We start from the raw sequence: 25,143 nt of genomic DNA, 5'->3' as shown, positions 1-25,143 counted from the left end.
CCGAGAGGGTAGAAGTGGGAGTGGGAGTGTTTCTTAGGGTTGGGAAGATTTCGCACTGTTGAGGCAGCCTTTTCCTACCCCTGCCCCGATAAGGGAACTGAGGCTCAGTGAGGGTCGGGCTTTGCTGGAGGTCACAATTAGCCGCAATTGTGACCCTGCGGTCTGGAGGCCTTGGATTCTAATTGCTTATTCGCTAGCTGGGACCTAAGTACCTGTGCCGAGTTGGGACTCCCCACCCCCACCCCCCACCCCCCCACACACCCCGCATTTGTTGCGCCAGATTCTCAAGGGCTGAAGTGCGGCTCTCTTTCCCCCAAAGGTGTCTGTTGTCCTACAAGCGCACGTGTATGTGGGTCAGGAGTAAGGGCGTGTGTAGTTTCTTGGTTTGGCGACATCCCACCACCATCACCCCTACCACGAACCCAATCCCCCTTTAATGACCACGTTCGAAATAACCACAGCTTTGGGATTGGTCCCATCCTTTATTTGTGCTCCTCTGCCGCGCCGTGCGCAGGTTAGGTGCGGCTGCAGGGGTTCGCGGCTGTACCCAGCTTCCGACAGTAGCAGAAGGCGTTGAAGAAGCGGCAGTAGCATGTGGCGCAAGGGTCGCAGCACGGTACCTGCTGTCCCAGGCAGGACTCGTGCAGCCGTACGCAGCGGCGCGGAGAGCGAGACTCGCGGTTCTGTGGGTCTAGCACCTGCATTGGTAGGGAAGCAGGAACATGGTCACGGGGCTCCGAAGGCCCATTCAGACCCTCACCAGCCCCAATCCTGGAAGGATGGCGGTGGAGCATGGGGAGAGGTGGTCTGGAGGTTGAGTGGAGAGAGGATAGTAATGGTACCGATGCCCCCTGCCTGCCACCTTATCACTTTCCCTGAGCAGTAGTTACCTCTGCCAGAGCTTCTGCCTTTTGCAGCAGAGCAGCTCCTGCCTGATCTGCAGCTGTGCTCTTCAGCTGGGCTCGCAGGCCTAGGCCTAGGACAGAGGATGTGAGAGCAGGACCTACTATGCACAAGATACCCACCTCCCAGGGTTGGGATTGGGAAGAGGGAAAGTCTTATACCAGGCAGTGGTTTGTTGCCAGCAAATGGCCAGGCCCCACCCAGACCTACCCCTGCCCATACTGACCTGGGAACTCTGGGAACAGGGCCTGGTCAGGCTTTCTGATGCCCTCCAAGGGTGCCAAGCCCATCTGAGCACCCTGCATGGCAGGCAATGCCAGCAACAGGGCACAGGTAAGCAGCACAGCAGTCAGCATGGCCTGGCTCAGCAGGAAAACCCACCACTTAGTCATTCCTCATCCTTGGAGTACCCTCTAGGTGCCCAGAAAGGCCCCCAGAGAGCAGGAGACCCTGACCAACCTAAGAGCTTACCTTTGCTTGCTGGTCCTTGATAGAGTTCTGGGCCAACTGTGCCCTCAGCTTATATGGCAGTGTCTAATAAAGGGCCTGCATGTGACTGCTTCCTGCAGGAAGGCATGAGGGGCCCTCCCTGGAGGGTGGGGGCACCATTCAGGCTGACTCCCTGGGGCCTGAGCCTTTGGGTGCTCTACTAGAGGGCTACCCATCTCCAATTTGGGATGAGACCTCCTGGAACCAATCAGAGTTTGGGAACAAGATAGGATATCAAAGATCCCAAAATTTCCACAGCACCAGGATTAGGAGATGGGTCAGGCTGGAGCCATTAGCAGTAACAAGGCAGGCGGCCCCGAGAGCTTAATTTAATTTCTGGCCCCGGAGATGCTCACTCAGCCCCTACGTGGCATGTTGTTTCCTTTGCTTCCAGGAACTTGGGTCAAGGGCATTGAACAGAGTGATGGGCCAGTAGTCACTGTGGGGCAGGGGTAGGGTGAGAAACCAGACCTTGGGTTTCTTTGCAGGGAAAGAAGTGGAGAAAAACCCTCTTAACCAAAAACAGGCCCTCTTGACCCTGGCCCTGCTTCCTCTCCCTCTTCTCTCTCTAGGCTTCTTCAAGACCCCCACTCCTACTCCTGTCCCTACACCCTTTTCTGCCTAGGGTTACTGGAAGCCAAGGGAACAGAACATACTGTTCCCTGGGTGGGCAAGCAGCTTCAGAGTAAAAAGCTTTCAAGCCGCTTGCCTCATTAATGCTAATGGCTGCTCCCTTCCGCCCTGTGTGTTAGACCTCTGCCCACGCCTGGTCTCATCAATTCCAGGCTGCAGTGAGAACTTCCCCTCTGTGGACATGGCAGTACACACAAGGCCTCACCTGCCCCTGCTTCCCCTCATGCCTTTGGAGGAATTTTTGTCACACAGGTGCCCATCTGGGAAAGAGATGCAAGCTGAATCAGCTTGGAGGCCCCAGTGCACAAAGGTTGGCCCAAGAAGAGGCTGTCAGGGTTTGCAGCCCAGGTCTACACAGGCTATTCCACCAAGAGGATGCCTGAGGAAATACTCCCAGCGGTGGATGGAAACCATAGGTTGCCATCTGGCAACCTTTGTCTGGGGTCAAGACCAAAAATTGGAGTTTGTGTACAGCCTTAATGGAGAGGAGGCACTGTGCAGAAGGGTAGACCTATGCAAGCTTCCTCCATACAGGCACTGGTGTTGTTCTGGGATCAGGCTGGCATTGGGCCCTCCTATAGTTGGCTCAGGGTAACTCCTTAGAGCTCAGAGGGCCACTTTCTAATGCCTAAATGAGAGGGGGCATTGAAAAATCAGGGAAAGCCTCTCTGAGGAGGTACTCACTGAGTCCTTTAGACAAAGGGCCTGAGAATAGTGTTGGTAGTGTGGTGACTGTCACACAGTAGACCTGGCGTTGAGGCCATTGCCTCTGGGAGAGAAAAGTCAATGCCAGGCCTGATAGACCACTTCAGGGCTTTCTTTTCTCTAGAAAGAAAAGGCTGGATTGCAGGTCTTAGACACCCAAGTGTGCTTCCATCTTGGTTTAGTCACTTGGGGCTCAAAAAGATTAATACATCAAATATACATGAAGCACTTTCCCCCAAATTCTTGTGCCCTGGCTTCATCCCTGGAGATTCTGACTGAAAAGGTGGGGAGCAAAGAATGGCATGTGGATTGAAAAAGTGCCCCCGTGAGTTGAGGTGGAAGCTGTGGGCACCTGGCTGGGCCTGCTCAATATCCATCTGAAGGACAGCTCTTCATGTCTGGAGTGGGGCCTCCTGCCAAGATGGCAGTCAACTATCTCAACCTGGGCATTACACCTGTAATCTCAGCATTTGGGATGCCGAGGCAGGAGAATCTCAAGTTAGAGGCTAGACAGGGCTACATTGTGAGATCCTATCTCAAAAATAAAATTAAAGAAAGACTGGCTCAAGTAGTAGAGCCCTTGCCCCGTTAAGTTCAAAGTCCTGAGTTCAAACCCTAGTACCTGCAGTGGGATAAATTCTTTGATAGAGGAATGCTCCAGGGCCTGTTGGGCCTGTTTGGGTACCTACCCTAGTTGAAGGTGGGCAGAGAGTTGGCTAGGGAAGGCTTCTTGAGGGAGGAGACCTTTACTCAGTCATGAAACTTGAGTAGGAGTTGAGGAGTGCCCAGCAAGAGACAGTATAAATTCCTGAGACTTGTAATTGGCACACTGTTTACCACACATGCTGTGCCCCAAACCTAGTTCCTGCCCAAAGGCCCCAGCCTAGTAAATAGTCAATAGACTCTTTTGCCTGGAGCCAGAGATAGCTACCTCCCAAGGGTGCTCTCCAGAGTTGTTTCAATCAGTGAGTCAATCAGCAAACATCTATAGCCCCTGTCACATTGAATAACTACTGTCAGTGTGCACTCACTCAGACCATAGTCACAGGAACCCAGAATCACTCACTCTACCTATAAATTCAATTAGAGTCCAGAGGAAATAAATATTTGTTTATATTCTTTCCTACTCTGTCACTCCCTTTTTTTGTGCTACTGGAGTTTGAATTCAGAACCTATACCTTGAGCCTCTCCACCAGCCCTTTTTTGAGATAGGGTCTCATGAACTATTTGCAGGGGATGGCTTTGAAACATGAGCCACTAGCACCCAGCCCCCCCAAAAATTTTTTTTGGTAGCAGTGGGATTTGAACGCAGGGTTTCACACTTGATAGGCAGGCACTCTTACCACTTTAGCCACTCTGCCAGCCCTTCTCTAGCCCCCTTTTGCCCTCCAGTGCTGTGTCATCCAGCTTCCCTGCCCCACTGAATTTGCTCAAAACATTGCCTATGGGTTTCTTGTCATAGCTGTCTATGTATACATAGTTACATCTGTATCAATTTTTTTTGGCAGTACTGGGATTTGAACTCAGGGCCTACATTTTGAGCCACTCCACCAACCCTCTTTTGTATTGGGTGTTTTCGAGATAGGGTCTCGTGAACTATTTGCCCGGGTTGGCTTCCAACCATAATCCTCCTGATCTCTGCCTGCTGACTAGCTAGGATTACAGGCGGGTAACCAGCAACTGGCTGATTTATCAATTTTGTTTCAACTGAAAGTTTCAGCCAGGCGCAGTGGTTCATGACTATAATCCTAGTTACTCAAGAGGCAAGAATCTGGAATATCAATGTTTGAGGCCTTCCTGAACAAGAAAAAAGTTAGCACAACCATGTCTCAGGAGGTAGAGATTAAGAGGATAGCAGTTCAAAGCCAGCCTGGGCAAATTGTTTGAGAGACCCTATCTTGAAGATACCCAATGCAAAAAAGGGCTGGCAGGGCGGTTCAAGTAGCAGTGTGCCTGCCTAGCAAGTGTGAGACCCTTGTCCACTTCAGTACCAACAAAACAAAACAAAACACAAACAACAAGGATTTGGGAGACTTGGGAGCTACAGAGCCTACCAGATGAGGCTGGGGCTCTGACTCCAGAGAGGAGAAAGGGAACAGTGTAGATGCTCTGTGCCAGAGACTTTTCTTTTCCCTATTGCAGGATACATCTCACCCCCAATGGTGCTGTTCCTACTTTGTCCCCTAGGGGAGGTGGTTACACATGTACCTACACATGAACATTTTTATTAAAGGACTTATATAAGATTTGTACATTTGGGGCTGGGGATGTAGCTCAGTGGTACAGGTCTTGCTTAACACATGTGAAGCCCCGGGTTTGATTTCCAGCAACACACACACACACACACACACACACACATACACACACACACACAAAGTAAAGACTTGTACATGATACTGTACACTGTACCTCAACGAAGCACATTTTTTTCTCTTTTTCCTTTATTAGAAGTTCATAAAATAGAATCTGTTCTAACAACAAATGACCTCTTACGAGTTTATAGTAACCAGGCACCGGTGGCTCACGCCTGTAATCCTAGCTACTCAGGAGGCAGAGGTCAGGAGGATCACAGTTCAAGCCAGCCTGGGCAAATGGTTCACAAAACCCTATGTCAAAAAACCCTATCACAAAAAATTGGTGGAGTGGCTCAAGGTGAAGGCCCTGAGTTCAAACCCCAGTACCGTGAAAAAAAAATGTTTATAGTATAGGATACATAGTATCCCCAAAGGGAGGTACCCCTTACCTTGTCCTTTAGGGGTGTTCTGAGGCTATTTCTACTACTAGTTTTAAAGAGAGACCTTCTAAGCCAGGTGCTGGTGGCTCATGCCTGTAATCCTAGCTGCTCAGGAGGCTAAAATCAGGAGGATCGCAGTTTGAAGCCAGCCAGGGCTGATAGTTCGCAAGACCCTATCTCAAAAAACCTATCACAAAAAAAGGCTGGCGGAGTGGCTCAAGTGGTAGAGCTACCTAGCAAGCATGAAGCCCTGAGTTCAAACCCCAGTACTGAAAAAAAAAATCTCTCCTCATTTTCTTTCTTGAACTCAGGGCATACACCAATAGCCATTCCCAGTTTTATTTGGAATAGTGCCCAAACACACTAACTCCCTGAGATTTTCTAAGAGTTTATGGTGTCCCTGGAATACATTTATGATCCATGAGACCTCTGGGAGAACTTGGTTCCCTGGCAAGATATTTATAGGGGGTTCCTAAAGATGGCAGGAGCTTTTCAAGAGGAAGAAAGAACTTCTAGGACTGCTTTTGCAGTGTTATGACTGGAATCCTAATGGCCCCTGTGGTTTCCAGCAGCACAACTCCCAACCTCCACTGATCCATACCCTCAACTTCTTGGTTGGGCTCAAGGGATTCAGCACACTGTTAAGTGTGGCAACCCTGGCTGAGACTTACTCCCTAGAGCTGGCAAAGGGAACCCCCATCTCCAGGAGCCTCTCCCTTGACCCTAGAAGGTGGGACCTCTTCCTACTGCAGTAAAGAGAAGGGAGGAGGGCCGAGGATTCCCCACTGGATGAGGGTTATCCTCTTATCCTTCCCAGGCTGTCCCTACATGCAGTGGGGTTTGAGAGCCCTGGGGTATGGTGCAGAATACCATACCAGGGGCTCCTCCTGAGGCAAGAAGAAGCTGAAGGATATCTAAAGCAACCCCTTCTCATCCCTCCTGGAGGGCTATAGGGGGACTGCTAACTCCTGGCATTTCAGACCACTTCTAGAATGAGTTTAGGCCCAGGCATCTCAGGTCAAATACTATCTGTGGACACTCCATCCAGCAAATCACTAAAGAGGTAAGGCCGAGGACACGGCACACCCAAAGAGCCTGTTTCCTGTGTGTCTACTGCTACTGGCAGTAGCAGCCTGACCTAGGAACTTATGAGAATGTCAATTTGGTCCTGACTGGACTTAAGGAATCATAAACTCCTGGGGTTTAGGCCCAGCTGCCAGAGTTTTAACAGGTGACTGATGTGGCTGAGCTTTGAGAATCCCTGTTATTGTTTCTAACTCCAAACTCCAACACCCTCTTTGCACAAGACTGTAACTAAGACCTGGGATCCAAGGAGTGGGGAAGGACTACTGGGGTGTCACAGGCAGAGGATCACCTCGGCCTTGGGGGACACCAAATAGGTACTGGTCCTTGGAAACTAATGAATAGGTAGACTCATTCCTTCATCCATGAAATATTTATTGAGTGTCTATTGTGTGCTAGAGCCTGGCAAAGATACTTAGGACTTACTGAGGGTCTAGGGTGAAAAGAGCAGGACTGAGTGAGGGCTGGAGATGGAACACAAACAATTTGGGTCTCATGGAACTCCATGAAACTGGTCTGGTTGACCCTCACCTTGGAGATGACTCAGTCTTGCCACTCCAGGAAGGCCCCTGCTTCTTTCTCTGTGAGCCAAGCCATCACCTTCAGCATGCCTAGATGAATTCTATTCACCATCAGTGGGTGTGCAGAGCACACAGTCCTCACAGTCCAGCTGAGAATACCTGGCTACAAACCAGCTTACAACCAAACTTGCAGAGCTGAACCAAAGTCAAGTAGGGGTCCCAAGAAGCAAGACTTCACATCTTCAGGGGTCTGAATGCCACCCACCAGGTGCTCATGCACAGGAGACGACACTTAGTGTGAATGTGCCCTACTCTAACCCATTACCTCTTTCTGAGTATCCCCCTCCTCCTTCCACAACTTCTCACAGCTCCATGGCACTGGCTCCCCAAATTCTACTGTCTGCAGCCCAGACCAAGGACTCAACCCTTCACACTCCTTTAGGCAACCATCTCAGGAAACTTCGCCCAATGACCACAATGACCCTTCTGCCATTAATAGCCCTTAAAAGGGCTGGAGGTATGGCTCAAGAGTGCTTGCCCAGTGAGCATGAGCTCTTGAATTCAAACCCCAGTACCACCAAAGAAAGAAAGAATAGAAAAGGAAAAGAAAAAGTGGAGTTCATCTAAGCTGGAGTGGGTCAATAATACTAGTTACTTCAGAGGCAGAGATCAGGAGTTCAAGGCCAGCCCTGGAGTACTTGTGAGACCTATCTCAAAAATAACCAAAGCAAAAAGGGTTGGGGATCACCTGGCTAGCAAGCACAAGGCCCTGAGTTCAGGCCCCAGTACTGCCAAAAAATAAATAAAATTTAAAAATGGGGGCTGGCAGAGTGGCTTAAGTGGCAAAAGAGCCTGTTTAGCAAGCATGAGGCCCTGAGTTCAAACCCCAGTGCTGCCAAAATAAATAAGTGGAGTTCAAGGGATTTGACCTGATATCTTTTTCCAGGCTCTCCTGAGAACTGAGTTGAGCAACCCTGTCCTCAAATTCCAAAGGGAAGATAACACTGGGAGTCAGAAAGCTGACCCTTACAGCCAGGGTATATGCTGGCACACAGAATGCCTTCCTCACTTACAGCCAGAGCCTCGTATTGGCTCAGGACAGTCTGAAAAAGGAATGAGCTGGGAAGGGCTATGTCAAACCAAGGAGGTCCCAAATGTGGTTAAAGCACCATCCCCCCAAAGTCCTTCCAAACTTGTTATGTTACTACACATTATGTCTGTAGTCCCAACCCACAATTTTTTTTATCACAGAGCCTGCAGTGTGGCAAAGATTCAAAATGGCATCTCATCCCCAGCTCAGTTCTTTCTGGGGGCGGATCTGCGCATCTTTCCTCAGCAGCAATCCAAAGACCTGGGACAGGGGAATGGGTGCAAACAAGGAATAAGGCACTGGCGACAAAACTGATGATAATATCATTCCACAGAAAGGTCTACATGCCTCAGCAGGGGAGCAGGTGTCAGGGGAATTGAACCAGACACTTCCCCTGCCTGGACCTCCTCATGTCCCCTCACCTGTCTGAGACTGCTGGGAACAGAGGAGGAACATCAGTCCAAGGGCAGGGTCTAGTCTGGGCCAGCATGTGGAGGGGGGGTGGCTTACTACATTGCCCTGGTATGATATCTGATATTGGCTGCCATCTGTGCATTCAGTGATGAGACCAAACCATCAATAGTGTCACACTGTTTACCAACAGGGTATCAGAAGCTCTCATACATGGTTCTCAGCTAGCTATCCTGTCACCAGTTTGCAAGGTTTGTGACATTTTTGGAGACAAATCAGAGCTGGTTTCAGAATCTTGTCTGATCCTCCCTTCCATTGTTTTCTAGACTTTTGCTTCTTGCTTTGCAGCTCACCTCCTCCTGGAGGTAACTCCTTACACTGTGTGTTGGTCCTGGGCTAAAGCATGAGGGCTTCATGCCTGGGAACTGCTGCTTAAAGGGTCTCCCTTTTTACCATATCCTCACAATCAGTTGAAGATGTCAGACTTCATATCCTAGTCTGTAGAAAGTGGGTGGGCCATGGTCTCTCCAGGGGATGCTCACTTAGTTTGAGTTTCAAAAATGGTCAGGAACATGCCCATGTAAAAGCCATTTTAAGGGGGAGCATGAGACAAGTGTGAATCAAGTATAGGTATCAGGGTAGGAACCAAGTGTCCGGGGTTTGGAAACAATCATAGCAGGGAATCCAACAGCAGGAACAGCTCATGGTTGGCTGTGCCCTCATCAAGTTGAAAGATTCACCATGTTTGATTCATGTTTTGCTAGGTCCTAGAGCTCTTAGAGAAGAGGAAGCAAGAGCTATCCTGTGCTGCATAAACCTTCATCCCAGTTCAATCCCACCTGGACCTTACAGCCTCTTACCTGAGACTGGGGTTCTTTAGGGTTCCAGCAGGTGACAAACACTAGTTGGGAGCCTGGGGCAGTACCAGCAGTTGCTGTAGCAGCTTTGGCCTTTAGTTGGCATCTGTCATCAAAGCACTCCTAGGCCTGTACTTGGTCATGGGGCTGAGGAGACTCTAGTATCTGTCTTCTCTCTACCTGTGGCATCCCTAAAGTATAAGGAAGCAGTCCCTTATACTCCCATGAAACCAACCTGTTTGCCTGCTGGAAGTGGGAGTTAAGAATGGGCCAGAGTTCAAAGGCAATGTCCAAAGAGGAGGGAGGTAGTTCAGAGATAAAATCCCTCTCCCTGAGCCTGTGGAGAGAGCTGTTGGTATATTTAAGAAGAATAGACATGATTTCCTTTATGGAACAAGAAGGGATTTCTCATGGGCTTTCGGGAGAAGGAGGGCCTGAGGAAAGACAAAGTGTTTAGCAGGGGAATCTGACCAGGAGCCATCAGAACATGCACAAGGAGTCAGCTTAAAAGAGACAGAGACACCACTGAACCCTTTTTATCTAGCCAGGATTGTCCTTTTATTTGGCACTGCAAGGCTCTTGCCTGAGCTTCAGTTGCACCCTCTGCCCAGATGCCATACTATTGACATCAGCAACTCACAGCCACCCCTTGTTTGGAATATTTCCCATGTCTTCAGTGTGTGTGTGTGGGACTAGGGTTTGAATTCAGGGCCTTGGGCTTGTTAGGCAGGCACTTTACCATTTGAGCCATGCCCCAGTCCTTTTTGTTTTAGTTATTTTTCAGATAGGGTCTTGTACATTTTCCCCAGGGCTGACTGTGGCCTGCAATCCTCCTAATTATGCCTCCTGTGTAGCTGGGATTACAGATGTCCATCACCCAGCCCTATTTCTCAAGTCTTAGTGAGAAGCTTCTTTCCAGAACATTATTCCCACCTTCCATAGAGAAAGGTCACAACCATGAGTGACCAATGTGGGCCAGCTACAGGAGCAATGCTGGGTCCAAGGTCACCTGTTTGCCTGTGTCTGACTCATTGTAGTTGAAAGAAAGCTGGCCCATTTATTTTACTCCACAGGATCCAAACTCTCCATAGGCTGAAAGAAACTAAACGCATTCAGAGCCCAAAAGCAATGTCAATGTGTGTGCGTGTGCCACCGACTTTTCCAGAGTCTAAGAGAGACATTTGCATGTTCGTAAGATGCAAACTGACTCTTAGGTGGATCAACCAGTGACTCCTCAAATGTGTATGAGTGAATTCTTGCTGTGAAGGTAGGGAGACCCTTGCTTGAGCAGGCGCAAGAATGTGCAAGGGAAAAAAAATGTGCAAGGAGCCAGCTCAGTCAAAATTAGATGCAGCCCTCAAGGATTCTTTCCCTCTAGCTGGGGAGTATATTTTCATTTACCACTGTTGAACTTTCGCCATTTGCCTGTCGCTCCCACCTTCACGCTCAGAACAGGATAATTGCACCATCTTCCAGATGGTGACTATATTGACAGCTAACAGCTCCCAACTCCCCTCTTCTTTGTAAAATTTCCCTTGGCTTAATGAGATCCTTCTTACTTGGATATTAGTCCCACGTTTCCCAGGGGCAGGCCACAGTCAATAAAAACCTGATGAGGCAGTTCAACAGTGCATTCTTTTGCCTCAACTATGTGATGTAATTCACACTCCAGACCCCAGTACTATCTGGCTGAGGCTAGCCTCCAGATGAGAGCACATTCACTACCAGGTTTTCACCTGCTGTCTTTTACTTCCTCCATTCCTCTTCTAGGGAGAGCTTTCCCTCAATAAATTACTTGCATGAGACACACAGTAGCAGGAGAGGTCCTGGAAAGCAGACCTAAAAGATAGAACTCTGGGGGCTAGTGGAGTGGCTCAAGTGGTAGAGTGCCTGCCTAGCAAGTATAAGACTTTGAACCCCAGGACCACCAAGAAAAAGAAAATGTAGAACTCTGGGATTAAACACCTACCAGGTCACATGGTGAGGAGGACCCCATCACTGAAGGGAGGTGGTATCTGAGAGTCCCTGCAGGCTGTTGCAGTGACATGCTAAGACAGTCACTGGGGCAATGAGGACCGGATTTAGGAGGAAGGGGATAAACTGACTTGGGCAATGGCCCTGGCATTTTGGAGTATGAGGAAGTCAGAGCACCTTGAATCAGTTGACTGTTGTTTAGAATTATTGAAGCAGAATATGAGATGTTTGGATTACTTTATCCACAATGAAACCATGTGTGAGGGTCCTAAAGCCCTTTGGCAGTTTGTTGGGGGACCATCATGTCATGAAGCTAGAAGACAAACAGAGATGCACCAGGTTCAGGACTCAAGTGAAGAGTGGCAGATCTTCAAAGGTGGCTAAGTTCTCTCCTTGAAAGTCTCCTCCCCTAAGTCCATGCTATGCTGGGGCAAGAGTTGAGACCATTTGATTTTCAATGAAAATATCTGGGTAGATGCACCTGAAAACCCTCAACCTCAGGAATTTTGAATCCTGAACCATTTATAGGAATTCTTTCATAAATGTGGTTAGCATCACCTGTCTTGGAACCCAGAGGCCCCCTTGCTTGAAAACTAAACACAGTCTTCTATCCAAATAGGTTCCTTGAGGACAGTGTTTGCTTTTCTCTCTCTTGGCTATGCCATTCCTTATAGCCACCGAACCCATTCTGGCCTGAATGGAAAAACACTGGGATTGATGGCAGAAAAAAAGGAATTAAAACCAAAGCAGAGCCAGGCACCAGGCTCATGCCTATAATCCTAGCTACTCAGGAGGGTAGAGATCAGGAGAATCTCGGTTTGAGGTCAGCCCAGGCAAATAGTTTGCAAGACTCTATCTCAAAAAAATCCATCACAAAAAAGGGCTGGTGGAGTGGCTCAAGCTGTAGATCCCAAGTTCAAACCCCAGTACCACAATAATAATAACAATAATTTAAAAAAACCAAAGCTGTCACAAGAACTTGCAGAGCTGTTCAGGAGTGGTCCTTCAGTGCTAGAATGAGAAGGGGTGACATATAAATCCAGGTAAAGAAGACTTTCTGGAGGTGAGGTCACTGTTCTATGACACTGGACTTCACACTTTGGAAACCTCTCCAGTAGACAGGTCTAATATTATAATAGAATTGCTTGTAGAAGCTTGGAAGAAGACAGGCACCGGTGGCTCACACCTGTAATCCTAGCTATTCAGGAAGCCAGCCCAGGCAAATAGTTCGAGAGACCCTCTCTCAGGGGGGGAAAAAAAAAATCTCATCACAAAAAAGGGCTGGTGAACTCAAGGCGTAGGCCCTGAGTTCAAACCCCAGTACTGCAAAAAGAAAAAAAAAATTTTTTTTAAAAGAAGCTTGGAAAACATGTTGATCAACATTATTCAGCAGACCCATCAAAACTGCTATGGCAGATTGTGTCTCTGAGAAGCTCAGCAAGTCAGGCATGAGTGTTCTCCATACTACTAGAATATTGGTCAGCTACCATGTCCTTCACAGGGGCCCAGGTAACATTTCCTGTACCCACATGATATGTGCTCACTGAGCTCATGATAACAGCTCAGTGCTGGCTCTTCTCTCCAGTCCAGACATACTGTTACAGGGCTGATCTTCCTCAGAAGAATGGGGAAAGGATCACAGAATAGCAGAGTCCATGCAAGAACTATTCAGAAGCAAGGTGAGGAAATTCAGAATGAGAATCAGTCAGAATGGCAGCCAGGAGACTGATCTTCACTGATCTATGTAGAGGGAGATAAAACTTGATGCGCTCAGGGGCTCAACACTTTTGGCAGCTAAAGCTAAAAAGACTTGTGTAAAGGTTTGTTTGTTTGTTTTTTGTTTTGTAGTGCTGAGGAACAAACCTAGGGCCTTGTACATGCTAGGCAAGCACTCTACCACTGAGCTACATTTTTTTTTTTTTTTAGTGGCAGTGAACTGGGGTTTGAACACAGGTCCTTGCTCTTGGTAGGCAGGTACTCTACCACTTTAGCCACATCCCCAGCCTACTTTTTTTCTAGGACTTCTGCTTCTTTGAACCCAAGACCTCAAGCAAGGTAGGCAAGTGTTGTATCACTGAACTACATCCTTAGATCCTTTATTTTATTTGTGACAGGTCTCACTAAATTGCCCAGGCTGGCCTGGAATCTTAGTTTCTCAAACAGCTGGGATTATAGATGTTCACCACCACCACACCAGATCTTTTTTTTTAATGCAGGGTCTTGCTATGTTGCTCAAACCAATCTCAAGCTTCTGAGCTCAAGACATCCTTTTGCTTCAGCCTCCCAAGTAGCTGGCACTTCAGGTACACACCACAGTGTCCAGCTAATAAAGGTATTGTTGTTGTTGTTTTGGTTGGACTGGAGTTTGAACCCAGAGCTTTATACTTGCAAAGCAGTCACTCTACCACTTGAGCCACACCTCCAGTCCATTTTGCTCGGGTTATTTTTAGAGATGGGGTCTTGGGAACTATATGTCTAGGTTGGCTTCAAACCATGATCTTTCCTATCTCAGCCTCCCAAGTAGCTAGGTTTACAGGCATAAACCACCAAAACCTAGCAGAAAGATGTTTTTTAAAAAGCAAAAATAAGGCCAGGTACAGAGGTAGAGATTTGGGAGGATTGCAGTTTGAGGACAGCCCGGGAGGGGGGAGGGAATAAGCAAGATCCCATCTCAAAAACAACCAAAGCAGATTGACATGTATCTCAGGGGTGGAGCAAGTGCCTAGCAAACACAAGGCCCTGCGTTCAAAGCCCAGTATCTGCCCCTCCAAAAGAAGTAAAAAAATAATCTATGCTGATAGAAACCAGGATCAATTACCCATGGGCAGAAATACTTAGAAGAAGGCACAAGGAGGAATTCTGGGAACTAGTGCCAGTCACATGATATGTGTGCCCAGTTAGTAAAAATTATGATATTTCCAATTTTCTATATTACTATCCAATAAAAGAGTTTTTAAAAATATGTAAATATTCACTTGTCTATAGGAGCATAAAAGAGGAACCCAAAAGAGACTCAATAAAGGGCATAGGGCTGTGGGCTGAGTGCCAAAGGCTCACACCTGTAATCCTAGCTACTTGGGAGACAGAAATCAGGAGGATCTCAATTCAAGATCAGCCCAGGCAACAAAAGCTGGATCCCATCTCAAAAATACCCAACCTAAAAAGGACTGGCAGAGCACCTGCTTAGTGAGCATGATGCAAGTTCAAACGCCAGTACTGAAAAAAAAAAAAAAAGGCTATCTCTGGATGGGCAGTCCTGGGGATGTCTTCTTTCCTTCCTACCTTCCTCCCTTCCTTCCTCCCTCCCTCCTTTTTTTTTTTTGATTCTGGTGCTTGGGATTGAACCCAAGTTCTTCTGCATGCTAGGCAAGTGATCTACCACTGACTGAGCTCATCCCCAGCCCCACTTTGCTTTCTCTCTCTCTTTTTTTTTTTACTTTTTTTTTTTGTGGTGCTGGGGTTTGAACTCAGAGCCTTCATCTTGAGCCACTCTCCAGCCCTTTTAGTGAGGGATATTTTCGAGATAGGGTCTCACGAACTATTTGCCCGGGCTGGCTTCAAACTGTGATCCTCCTGATCTCTGCCTCCTGAGTAGCTAGGATTACAGGCATGAGTCACCCAGCGCCCAGCCCTGTTCCTTCTTTCCTTCCTTCTTCTTTTTGTTTTTCAGTACTGTGGTTTGAACTCAGAGCCTGGAGCTTGCTGGGCAGAAGCTCATTGCTTTCATAATAAAAAAAATTGGGGGGTGGGGAAGAGATGGGGAAAAGAGAGCAATAGAGGGTATTAATCTGATCAGTGTACAATATATGCACAATTAACATACTCTAGTAAAAATAAATAAAAATAAAGTTTTTGTTTTAATTGAAAGAAAGTAAATGGACATACCTTTGTGCTTACATGTTCACTTTCTTGTGTGTGTGTGTGTGTGTGTGTGTGTGTGTGTGTGTGTACATGGTACTGGGGTTTGAACTCAGGGCCTCAAGCTTCTACTACTTAAGCCACACACCCCAGCTCTTTTGTTATTTTCTAGACATGGTCTTGCCTTTTTCCCTACGGGCAGCCTCAGGTTGTGATCCTCTTAACTATGATTACAAGTGTGCAATCATACCCAGATTGTTAGTTGAGATGGGGGAGAGATCTCACTAACTTTTTTGCCCAGGCTAATCTTGAACCATTACCCTTCTGATCTCCACCTCCTGAGTAGCTGGGACTATAGGTATTTGTCACCACATCCAGTCTCTTGCATGTTCACTTCTGCCCCACTCTGGAAGCTTCCCCAGAGCCTGTCATTTGGTCTCCTCTATTAATGGTTATGCCCTCCAACTCTGTCCTCCTCTCAGGGCTACTGAACAGATTCCAGAAAAAAAATCTCAGCCCTGTGCCAAATTGCCCCAGGCTGGGTATCTAGCTGTGCTTCCCAGAGTTTGACTTAATTGCAATAAAAGAGATCCCTCCAGGGTGTTGGACATCAGTCAGAAGCATTCAGAACCCAGGACATTAATTATACACACACACACACACACACACACACACACACACACCACACACACATACATACATACATACACAGGGGATGGCCCATCGCATGGCACAGGGACAGCCCCCTAGAGCAGTACACAACTAGTTTCCAGGTGGGTAGACTGTGCTTGGGGCCAAGTGTGTGCAATCTCTCCATTAATGATCAACTAGTCATGTAGGTATGATTCAGTAGTGAAAGCAGGGCTGGCTTCAGATACCTGCAATCCATGTAATCACTTGGGGCTCCATGTCTCAAAAAGGTCTCAGGATTATTTCATTAATTTCATACTGAAATTCATAGTAATTTTGAATAAAGCATTTCATTTTGCACTGAGTCCCGCAAATTATGTCCTAGGTAAAATGTTTCAAGAACAGGGCAGAACAAGTGTATAAACCTAAAATTTAAAATAACATTTCCAAATGTGGCTTTCTAAAGAAACAAATTTATTCAGGAATATAGAGAATTATAAACTAGAATGTGCATGCTATGATGAATCACAGGCGACCCAGAGAGGCAAAGGAAGACAAGGATTTTTAAAGGTAAAATGAGGAAAGTAACATGAGTTGTTTTAAAATAATTCTCCTTGGCTATAAAGATCATCATCAAAGTGGCATCAGTTTAAGGTTGAATAAGCAGTTGCTGGGTAGGTACCCTTGTAGATGCTTTTTTGTGTAAGGTTGTGGTAGCCTTTGTGCTATTTTGTGATTTTCAGAGAGTCCTTATAATAGTTTTTGTCATGGATATCTGTGCATGAGAACCTCTCCCTTATGGTCTTCTGACTCCATTTGTTAGGGTTTGGCATAAGTGACTCCATTTTGATTAAGAATCATGTAGGTGAGGGGAGGCTAAGGGGTGACAACTCATAGTAAATCCTGAAAGGTGATGGTTATTATTACTGTTTGTTATGATGATGATAAGAATTAGTGAACCCCTCAAGTTTTTTTCAAACTTCATTTAAGCCTGGTTAATTCACTATCCACATGCCAACACTTTCCTTTCATTCACTGATGCATTTGCAAATCATTTTTTTCCACTGGTGCTTTTGACAACACATATATACACCCAACCTTTCAAACACCCACTGAGATGTTGCATGCCCTCATTCAGATATTAGCCTCACTCAGTTGTATTAACAATTTCTACAATCCCACCCTACCCCCTATACCTGTCACAAATTCTAAGTTCACAAACACACACACACACATTCACACACTCAGGCCATCTGGCTGAGTATGGCAACATTTGCATGATCCCTTCCTGTTTGACCAGTGACAAATTCCTTCTAGGGATGGCTGACAGGAAGACTATGTGTAGAATGCTGAGTGTACAGTTTTCATTTGTACAGTTTTAAAGTATTGGAAATTAAAAATTCTGTGTGTGTGCAATTTCTGGGTATCTAAAAAGTATGGCATCTTAAAAAAAAACAAACAACATCAGAAACCAGGTGCTGGTGGCTCACGCCTGTAATCCTAGCTACTCAGGAGGTAGAGATCAGGAGGACTGTGGTTTGAAGCCAATCCCAGACAAATAATTTGTGAGACCCTATCTCAAAAAAACCCATCACAAAAAGGGCTGGTGGAGTGGCTTAAGGAATAGGCCTTGAGTTCAAACCCCAATACAAAAGAAAGAGAAAGAAAGAAAGAAAAAGAAAGAATTAGAAATATTCCTATAGTTTTCTAGATTTCCGGGGAAATCCAGAAACTGTCATTATGTGGAAACTTAGCAAAGAAACAAAGATGATTTTGTGTCCTGCAGGATTTGGAGGTTGGGGACCTTGTCTTGAAAGCTCTGCAAAGGCCCTAAGCTGAGCCCCTGGGAGTCCAGGACCTTGATTTAATGAGATCTGCCTAAATTAAAGGAAAACCTAACTCCAGTGCCTCTCATGGTACAACAAATCTAGGGTTTTAGATTAGAGAAACAGAGCCAAGGAGAGGTGGAGTGAAAACCCAATGTCTCTGCTTCTCTGCTGTGAGAAATCCCAGTGAAGAAGACACTGCCAAGGGGGATGGAAAGCAGATTCCAGGAAGCAGGCAGGGAGGAACGTCAGGGAAAGTTTTCAACTTTATTGTGAAACTGTCAAGTCACTATGCTATTCTGGAAAATCAGGAGACAAACAGGAGTGAGAAAACAGAAATCACAAGGAACCAAGCAGCTCAAATGAGAGAAAGCCTGTGCCTTTGGACAATTTGGACCAATCAATGAAGATGGCTCTGTCTTGACAGGGTATGGAGAGAGGGAGAAAGTGTCACAGTGCCCTAGACCTCCAGATATTCATCATCCAACAGGTATTCATTGCACACCCTTTAAGTTCCTATGGAAGGCACTCGCATGGAGCTGGTGAGTGAGACATCACGATCCCTGGTCCTACTGAGCTCACAGCTATTGAGCAAGTCATCACAATTGTGTTAAAAGATTAGGAGACTGGGGGCAGGGGGAGAAATGACCCAAACATTGTATGCACATATAAATAAAAGAAAAAAAAATAAAAATAATTAAAAAAAGATTAGGAGAAGGCTGGGGGGGGTGGGTATGGGGCCGCTGAAGGGGTCCTGGATGGCTTCCCTACTCCCAGGGGAGGAATGTCCAGATCTAAAGAAGGTCAGGCTGAATTTTAGGCAGAGGCCTAGAACAGAGAGCAGGGCTATTCCAAAGAACTGCAAGGCAAGCTGATTTGGAACCAAAGGCACTAGAAAAGACTGAATGGGTCCTTTCCATTCTATTTTGGGCTATTGCATAGCAAATTTGATAAGGTGGAGGGAGCATCTCCAAAGTGTCAGACAGCTTATTTGGCACTTTTTTGTTTATTTTCTGAGCAGTTCTGTTCATCAGTGTTTACTGAGCTCCCTGAGCAAATGACTCATGAGGCAGACAAAGAGCACAGCAGAATCAAAGGCCCTGAGGTGGGACCCCATTAAACAGTCTCAGAGATGAGCCAGGAGTCCTGTGGGGGCTGGTGTAGAGTAAGGGTAAGGAAGTCTGAAGGAGTACTGGGCTGATCTTTAGACTTCAGTCTGGGGGCAGGTAGAATGGGTTTGGAGAGATGAATGCCCTGTGAGGCTGAGGCTGAGTGGGGGAGGACACAACTCAGCACATTCTCTTCTCTGTGACATTGGAAGTAATTAACCTGGGGACCATAACAGCTGCCACCAGCACCCCTCAGGAATTCAAGCCCTCCCTGAATGACACATAGGCCATAACTCCTGTTGCACATCCCTGTGAGAGAAATAAGTCTTATTAGGTCCTCTCATCAGATATCCTGACCTGAGGTCACCTGTACACTAGCCCCCTTGAGCTTCCAGGGACAGCACTTTGGGCTCTCAAGAACCTGGGCTGATGGCTTTCTTTCCTCCAGGAGAGGAGTTCCCAAGACAACTTCCTTCTAGTCAAGGTCCTTTGGGCCTTCAAGAACACTAGCTCAGCTCACAGTGGCATGTGAGGGAATGAGGGAGCCCAGGAGAGAAAGGTAAGAGCCTTGGGTTCCAATCCAGTCTGGCCAGCGGCTCACTGTGGTGACTCGCAGGCATGGTCTTGCTCTCCCTAGAACGCAATGGCTTTTGAGGTCTGGGTCCTCTGAGCGTAGAAATTGGGCACAGCCAGGTGACTCATTCTGGATCTGGCCTTGGAGAACCTTGGGGCAGGAGCAGGTGGCCATTTTGGAAGAGGAAACAAGTAGATCAAGTCAGTCATGAGGCAAGCATAGGGCATTGTGAGGGTGAATAAGAGGTTTTTGACCCCACCTGGGGTCCAGGGAAGCTATCCCAAAGGGAATGATATCCATGCTGAGACCTAAGGGCTAAGTGGGTGTTAGTCATGGAAGAAAGATGAAAAAGCATTCAGGTGCACAGACTAGCCCGTACAAAGACCAGTAGACATGGGAAAGCAGAGTGTGTTCAGGGGTCACAAAGAAGTACAGTCTAGCCAGAGACAGGACCTCCTGGGGAGGAACTGGACAGAGAAGAAGTGAGGAGGAGCAAGGTCCAACATGCAGAGGCTAGGGCTGCTCTGTGGAGACTGGATTGGCATGGTGGATCCAAGGACACTAAGGCAGGAGGTGCAGGTGGTTGCCTGGTCAAGGGTGTGGTAACATAGGTGTAGAAGAGGGGCTCACTCAGAACTAATGGGTTATCAGGGAAAAGGTCACATGAGGACCCAAGAAGAATAGATCTGAGGAGAGGAGATGGGGTTGACTTTACATAATGAGTTTGGGATACTGGAGAATCACCCTAAAGGGGGAATGGAGTGAGACTCATGTGATCACTGTGGGTCCACAAACATGGCCCGGTAAATTGTTGGGGTACCCTAGAAAAAGAATAAAGGAAGGCAGAGTGGGGCCTAAACCTTGCAAGGGGCAGGAAGAGGGAAAGCCAGAGAAGCAACTAGCTTCCATGGCCAAGAGGGGTGGTCACAGGTATCGTCCAAAGAAAGGAGGATCAGCTATGAGTAGCATACTTGGAACAGCTCAAGAAGAGGACTGGGAAGTGGAGGAGTGAAAGCATTTGTCCCTCCTGAAGGAGCAGGGTTTGTGCTGTTGGTAAATTTTCTTTTCTTTTCTTTCTTTCTTTCTGTGTGTGTGTGTGTGTGTGTGTGTGTGTGTGTGTGTGTGCGTGTGTGTGTTACTGAGGTTTGAACTACCAACCTCACGCTTGCTAGGCAGGTGCTCTACTACTTGAGTCATGTCTCCATCTCTTTTTGCTTTAGGTTATTTTTCAGATAGGATCTGCATTGCCTGGCTGGTCTCAGACCCTGATGCTCCTACCTATGTCTCCCAAGTAGCTGGGATTACAGGTTTGATGTGGAGGTTTTAACAGTGGTGTTGATGTTCCAGGGCTCCTGACCTAAGACCAGGTTTGAGTGTGAGCGGGGTGGCCATACCGGATTGAATAGGCTGTGCATTGCATACCCCACTGACTATTCAAGAAATCTGACTGGAGGCGATGGGCCACCCCTAGAATGGGTGGTATTTGGACAAATCTACAACTGTAGTGTGGATACTTCCCACATGGTGGCGCCAAAGACCAACTCTGGACTAGAGCTTGGACCAGGCAGCGAAGGGGTCAATTTTGGGATCTTTGGCCATAAGTTATCATCTCAGGGCAAAGGAGAGAGGGATGGTACCAGATGCCTGGTGGCTGGGACCATCCCCACCAAGACGCCCTCCTAGTCTCTGTCAAAACATTTCTCCTAGATGTAGAAACACACAAAAATTACCACGCACTGCAGATTTTTTAAGGGGGCCCCGCCCTGAAAGGGTCCCAAGGGAGCAGCTCATTTCATGATCTGGGAGAGGCAAAGACGTCCCTCCCTCTTGTCCCTTAGGAGAAAGGAGTCAGGAAGGAAGGAAAGACGCCCGGCCCAGCTTGAGGGACACACAGTCACCCCACCCCTTGCCCACGCCAGCCCAGTACAGCCCTGCTCACAGCTTCCCCTAGAGGCCGAAGCTGGACCAGCAGGGGCAATAGCAGAGACAGCCCAGCCCAGTGTTGGGCGAGTCACCAGGGAAATCACTGCCCAACCTAGAAACTTACACCTCCCAGTATGGAAGCCAGCCTGGAGATGTCCCAATAAGTAATGACCATATTGTTTTTTTAAATGATGCTATGTTCACTGCAAACCTTTTGTGGTATAAGTAAAAACAAGAAGAAAATCCAGCTGGACGCTGGTGGTTCACAACCATAATCCTAGCTACTCAGGAGAGAGAGATCAGGATTGCAGTTAGAAGCCAGCCCTTGCAAAATAGTTTGGGAGACCCTATCTGGAAAACACCCATCACAAAAAAGGGTTGGTGGAGTGGCTCAAGGTGTAGGCCCTGAGTTCAAGTCCCAGTACTGCAAAAAAAAAATCCGATCAATTACAACTCCTGACATAATGGTCACTACTGGCACATGGAAAGGCCTGACAGCTCTCAGAGGCAATGGATGCAGTCACACAGTTTGGAGCTTTCTCCACTCCACTGTACTTATTGTGTTGAGCACCCTTCCATATTCTGAGATATAAAACTCTCATTCTGCCCTGACTAGATCCTACCCTGACCTTATCACCTTTCATCTCTTCTAGCCTATATAACACAAATACAGCAAACTCATTCCTACCCCCTAATCCCTTGCTGTTCCCTCTTCCTGGGATATTTTTCCTCAGGCTCATTCTATAACTGCTTACTTCTTACTCAGGTCTCATCTCCAATGTCACTGCCTCAAACAAGAAAGAATTCCTTGGCCATCCTGACTAAAGTAAGTAGTCCCTCACTCCATCACTCTGAAATCACTTTATCTATACGTTAACTCACTTATTTTATATCTTCTTTGGCCAGACTGTAAATTCCTCGAGAGCAGGTACATTGCCAATCTGGTTCACCACTATGTCCCCAATGTCTAGAATGATACCAGGGACATAATAGGTGTTCAGTGCATGTCTGACATCCATTTTCAGTGACCACAGAATACCTCAGGACATGCACGAGCTTCTTTCAGCCCTCTCTCTCTCTCCCTGACAGGCTGCGTCATCCAGTTAGCCCTGATTAAACAAGCCAGTAGTCAACATCCTCAGGCACAGATATTTTGCTTGAAAACCTGTTTCTTTGAGATATATTTCTCAAAGGGCAAATGTCAGGGTGAAAGGGAGGTTTGCACTGAAACACTCCAAACCAGTTCTCCACTCTCCTGAGAGTATCCACTCACACATCACGTTCATCACTGCCAATTTCAGGCTAAATTTTTTTTGTCTTGTTTATTTTTGCCCTGTGCTGCTTATTAATGAGATGGAGCAACTCTTTAATTGCAAGGTGTGTTTTTTTTTTGTTGCTGTTGTTTTTTTCGAGGCTGGGGATTGAACCCAGGGCCTTGCACATGTTAGGCAAGCACTAGCATGTACACGGAATTACATTCCTACCCCTCTGATTGTAATTTTAATGAGTGATTGATTGCATGGGTGCAGTTAAAGCATCAGAAAGGAGAGTGGGCTGGTAGAGTGGCTCAAGTGGTAAGAGTGCCTGCTTAGCAAGTTTGTACCACCAAAAGAAAAAAAATGAATCCTGACATATGAATCCCGCCTATAATGAATACATCCTAATAAAAAATTATAACAAAAAAAAAAGAAAGGAGAATGGCTTCTGAAAACACAAAATGAGAATAGTAAAGCTTGGACTTGAACTTGGGGCAGCATCCTTGGCCCTTACCTTTAACATATAATGGGAGGGAGGATCCAGGTTGGGGGTGGAGGGTACGGAGGCTGGTTGTGGGTATGGGGATACAGTTCCACACTTAGCCCTTTCAAGCCTGCTTCTGCCTCCAACCACACACCAAAGTGCTCTAGTCAGCCACTTTTCTGGCACTTTTGGTCCTTCCTTACTTGACCTCTTTGTGACATGATTGATCACTGTCCTTTCCAACGGCTGTTCCCAGCCCAGATCCTTCCTCATGTCCAGGTGCCTTCTGAATGCCTCCCTTGGATGGTCCACAGACCCCCTCAGGTGCAACCTGCTCTAACAGACTCTTACCCTGATCCTCTAACCTGATCCAAAATCCCTAACCTGATCCTCTAGGTTTTCCCACCTCATTGAGAAAATACTATCATCCACCCAAGCCCAAAGCCTCTGCATCGTCTAGGATGCCTCCCCCTCTCCAGATGCCACATCCCATGGGTCACAAAGTCCTGCATTCTGCCTTCCAAACATTCACTGAATGTCTCCTGCTTTCCATCTCCATTGCCCCCAGCCAGGCCCAGGCCACCATCAACTCAGCTAGAAATGATATCTACCTCCTTGCTGCCGCCAGTTCCACTGCCTGAATAACCTTTGCAAAGCACAAACTGACATGGCCACAAAATCCCCCAGCTTAAATCCCAGGTTTCCCATCACCACAAGGGTAGAATCATGCTCCTCAGCCAGTGCCCCAGCCCCTCATCACTAGCCTCTTCCCCAACACATACACACATAATCCCCCAGTCACGCTGGATTTTTGTTTCCCTCCAGTGAAGGAAGTTGCTCCTCCCCCTGTGCCCTGAACCTTCAGATGCTCCCGTCAAGGGAGCCCCAACAACATGCCATACTGAGAATACTCTCTCTCTCACCCCCCTCCACACACATACACACCTCCCTCACCCACCTTACCCACATCCTCAGTTTTGGTGATGCACAAGGTGTACAGACTTGGGACTATACCTATTCTGATCGACTGTGAGTCCCCATGGGTGGGGACACGGATAGCCTCCAATCTGGTCCTTCCCTTCACGGTGAATGGACACACAACAAGCATTCCATGAATGCTTGGTGAATACCTGGTGAATAAATGATGTGGCCACAGGCACAGTAAGGGGCAGGCTTCTATTCTGTCTCTTCAGAGAAAGTTGGGAGGAAGCTATAACTTGGGAGTGAGCTATAACCTATAGGAGGTGTGGGGTGGGACAAGGGAAGCCTCTGTTTTTCTGGGGTTTTGGACTTGAACTGCTGCAAAGTGCAGCAGACAGTGCCACATATGAGCACCCAGAGTTCACTAGGGTTCTTACCACTCTCTGTGCTCTATTAGGGGGATTTTTCTCAGGTCTCAATCTACACCTCCAAGAATGTAAACTCCTCTAGGATGGACGTGCCTATGATTCCTTGCTACACCTCAGCTCCCAGCCAGCATTGGGTGGAGGATGTACTCAGGGAGCAATGTCTGACTCAGGCAAAGCCAAACTGAATATGAGTCAAGGAGCCAAGTTGGAGCTTAGATTCAGCCCATCCTATCCATGTGACCTGGAAGGCAGCAGTCTTCTCTGAGCCTCAGGTGTCTCCTCTGTGAAGTGGGGTTTGGTTGTGTGCTTCCTGGGCCAGCTCACTGGTGACTGAGGAGAGGCCTGAGAAGCCTCTAGCAATCCTGTGGCCCTCAGATGCTTTCTGTTCCTCAAAGCCCCTGGGTGAACTCACAGGGTGTGGCATCTACTTATGCAGCCCCATCTGTGTCTGGTTCTGGTGGTCACAGGACTGGCCACAGATGAGGACAATATGAAGTCATGGGTGCTCACAGTGGGTGATTGGGGAGCCAGAGGATACAGGTAGGGAGGCATTTGACCTGTTTTCCAAGGGCATGGAAGAAGCGAGGCTAGGAGAAAGGGCAGAGGCCAAGTGGGAGGCATATCCAGGGAGCTGTAGGTAGGCTGCTATAATGGAAACTGGAGCAACACAGGCTTGGCACAGAACAGGTGAGAGATAGAAGGTGAAGTCACCTTAGGTCAGTCCTCCCTAAGGC

The 25,143-nt window shown here is 47.4% G+C and overlaps 2 protein-coding genes across 5 annotated transcripts in view; one reads left to right on the top strand and one right to left on the bottom strand.

Moving 5' to 3' along the window:
• Window positions 1–421: 421 nt before the first annotated feature.
• Agrp (agouti related neuropeptide) lies at window positions 422–22,156 on the bottom strand. Of its 4 annotated transcripts, XM_074055839.1 has the most exons (4): window positions 1,375–1,400; window positions 1,130–1,262; window positions 891–976; window positions 422–698 (listed from the first exon to the last, which is right to left on the bottom strand). In XM_074055839.1, exons 2-4 carry the CDS (start codon window positions 1,257–1,259, stop codon window positions 516–518), a joined length of 399 nt encoding a protein of 132 aa, XP_073911940.1. In that variant the 5' UTR covers window positions 1,260–1,262; window positions 1,375–1,400; the 3' UTR covers window positions 422–515. The 4 variants fall into 4 exon arrangements, 3 of the variants coding, with proteins under 3 accessions (XP_073911940.1, XP_073911941.1, XP_020026693.2); XM_074055840.1 differs by lacking the exons at window positions 1,130–1,262; window positions 1,375–1,400 and adding an exon at window positions 21,128–22,156; XM_020171104.2 differs by lacking the exon at window positions 1,375–1,400 and having other exon boundaries at window positions 1,130–1,331.
• The window catches only part of Ripor1 (RHO family interacting cell polarization regulator 1), a 24,695-nt gene continuing 18,689 nt past the window's right edge, over window positions 19,138–25,143 (top strand). Inside the window, exons 1-2 of the mRNA XM_074055834.1 lie at window positions 19,138–19,382; window positions 22,087–22,146. The gene's annotated coding sequence lies outside the window, so the exon portion shown is untranslated. The remainder of the gene's footprint in view (window positions 19,383–22,086; window positions 22,147–25,143) is intronic.

The sequence above is a fragment of the Castor canadensis genome, chromosome 15 (genome assembly GCF_047511655.1).
Source record: "Castor canadensis chromosome 15, mCasCan1.hap1v2, whole genome shotgun sequence".
NCBI classification, from domain to species: Eukaryota; Metazoa; Chordata; class Mammalia; order Rodentia; family Castoridae; genus Castor; species Castor canadensis.
This window is presented reverse-complemented; position numbering and strand designations above follow the sequence as displayed.

What these genes read in the sequence shown, in the direction of transcription:
- Agrp (XM_020171104.2), bottom strand. Translation starts at nt 1,295, where the DNA reads ATGACTAAGTGGTGGGTTTTCCTGCTGAGCCAGGCCATGCTGACTGCT. An exon ending in CCTGTTCCCAGAGTTCCCAG is followed by an intron (nt 977 to 1,129) that starts GTCAGTATGGGC and finishes CCTCTGTCCTAG; the next exon opens with GCCTAGGCCTGCGAGCCCAG. An exon ending in AGGCAGAAGCTCTGGCAGAG is followed by an intron (nt 699 to 890) that starts GTAACTACTGCT and finishes CTACCAATGCAG; the next exon opens with GTGCTAGACCCACAGAACCG.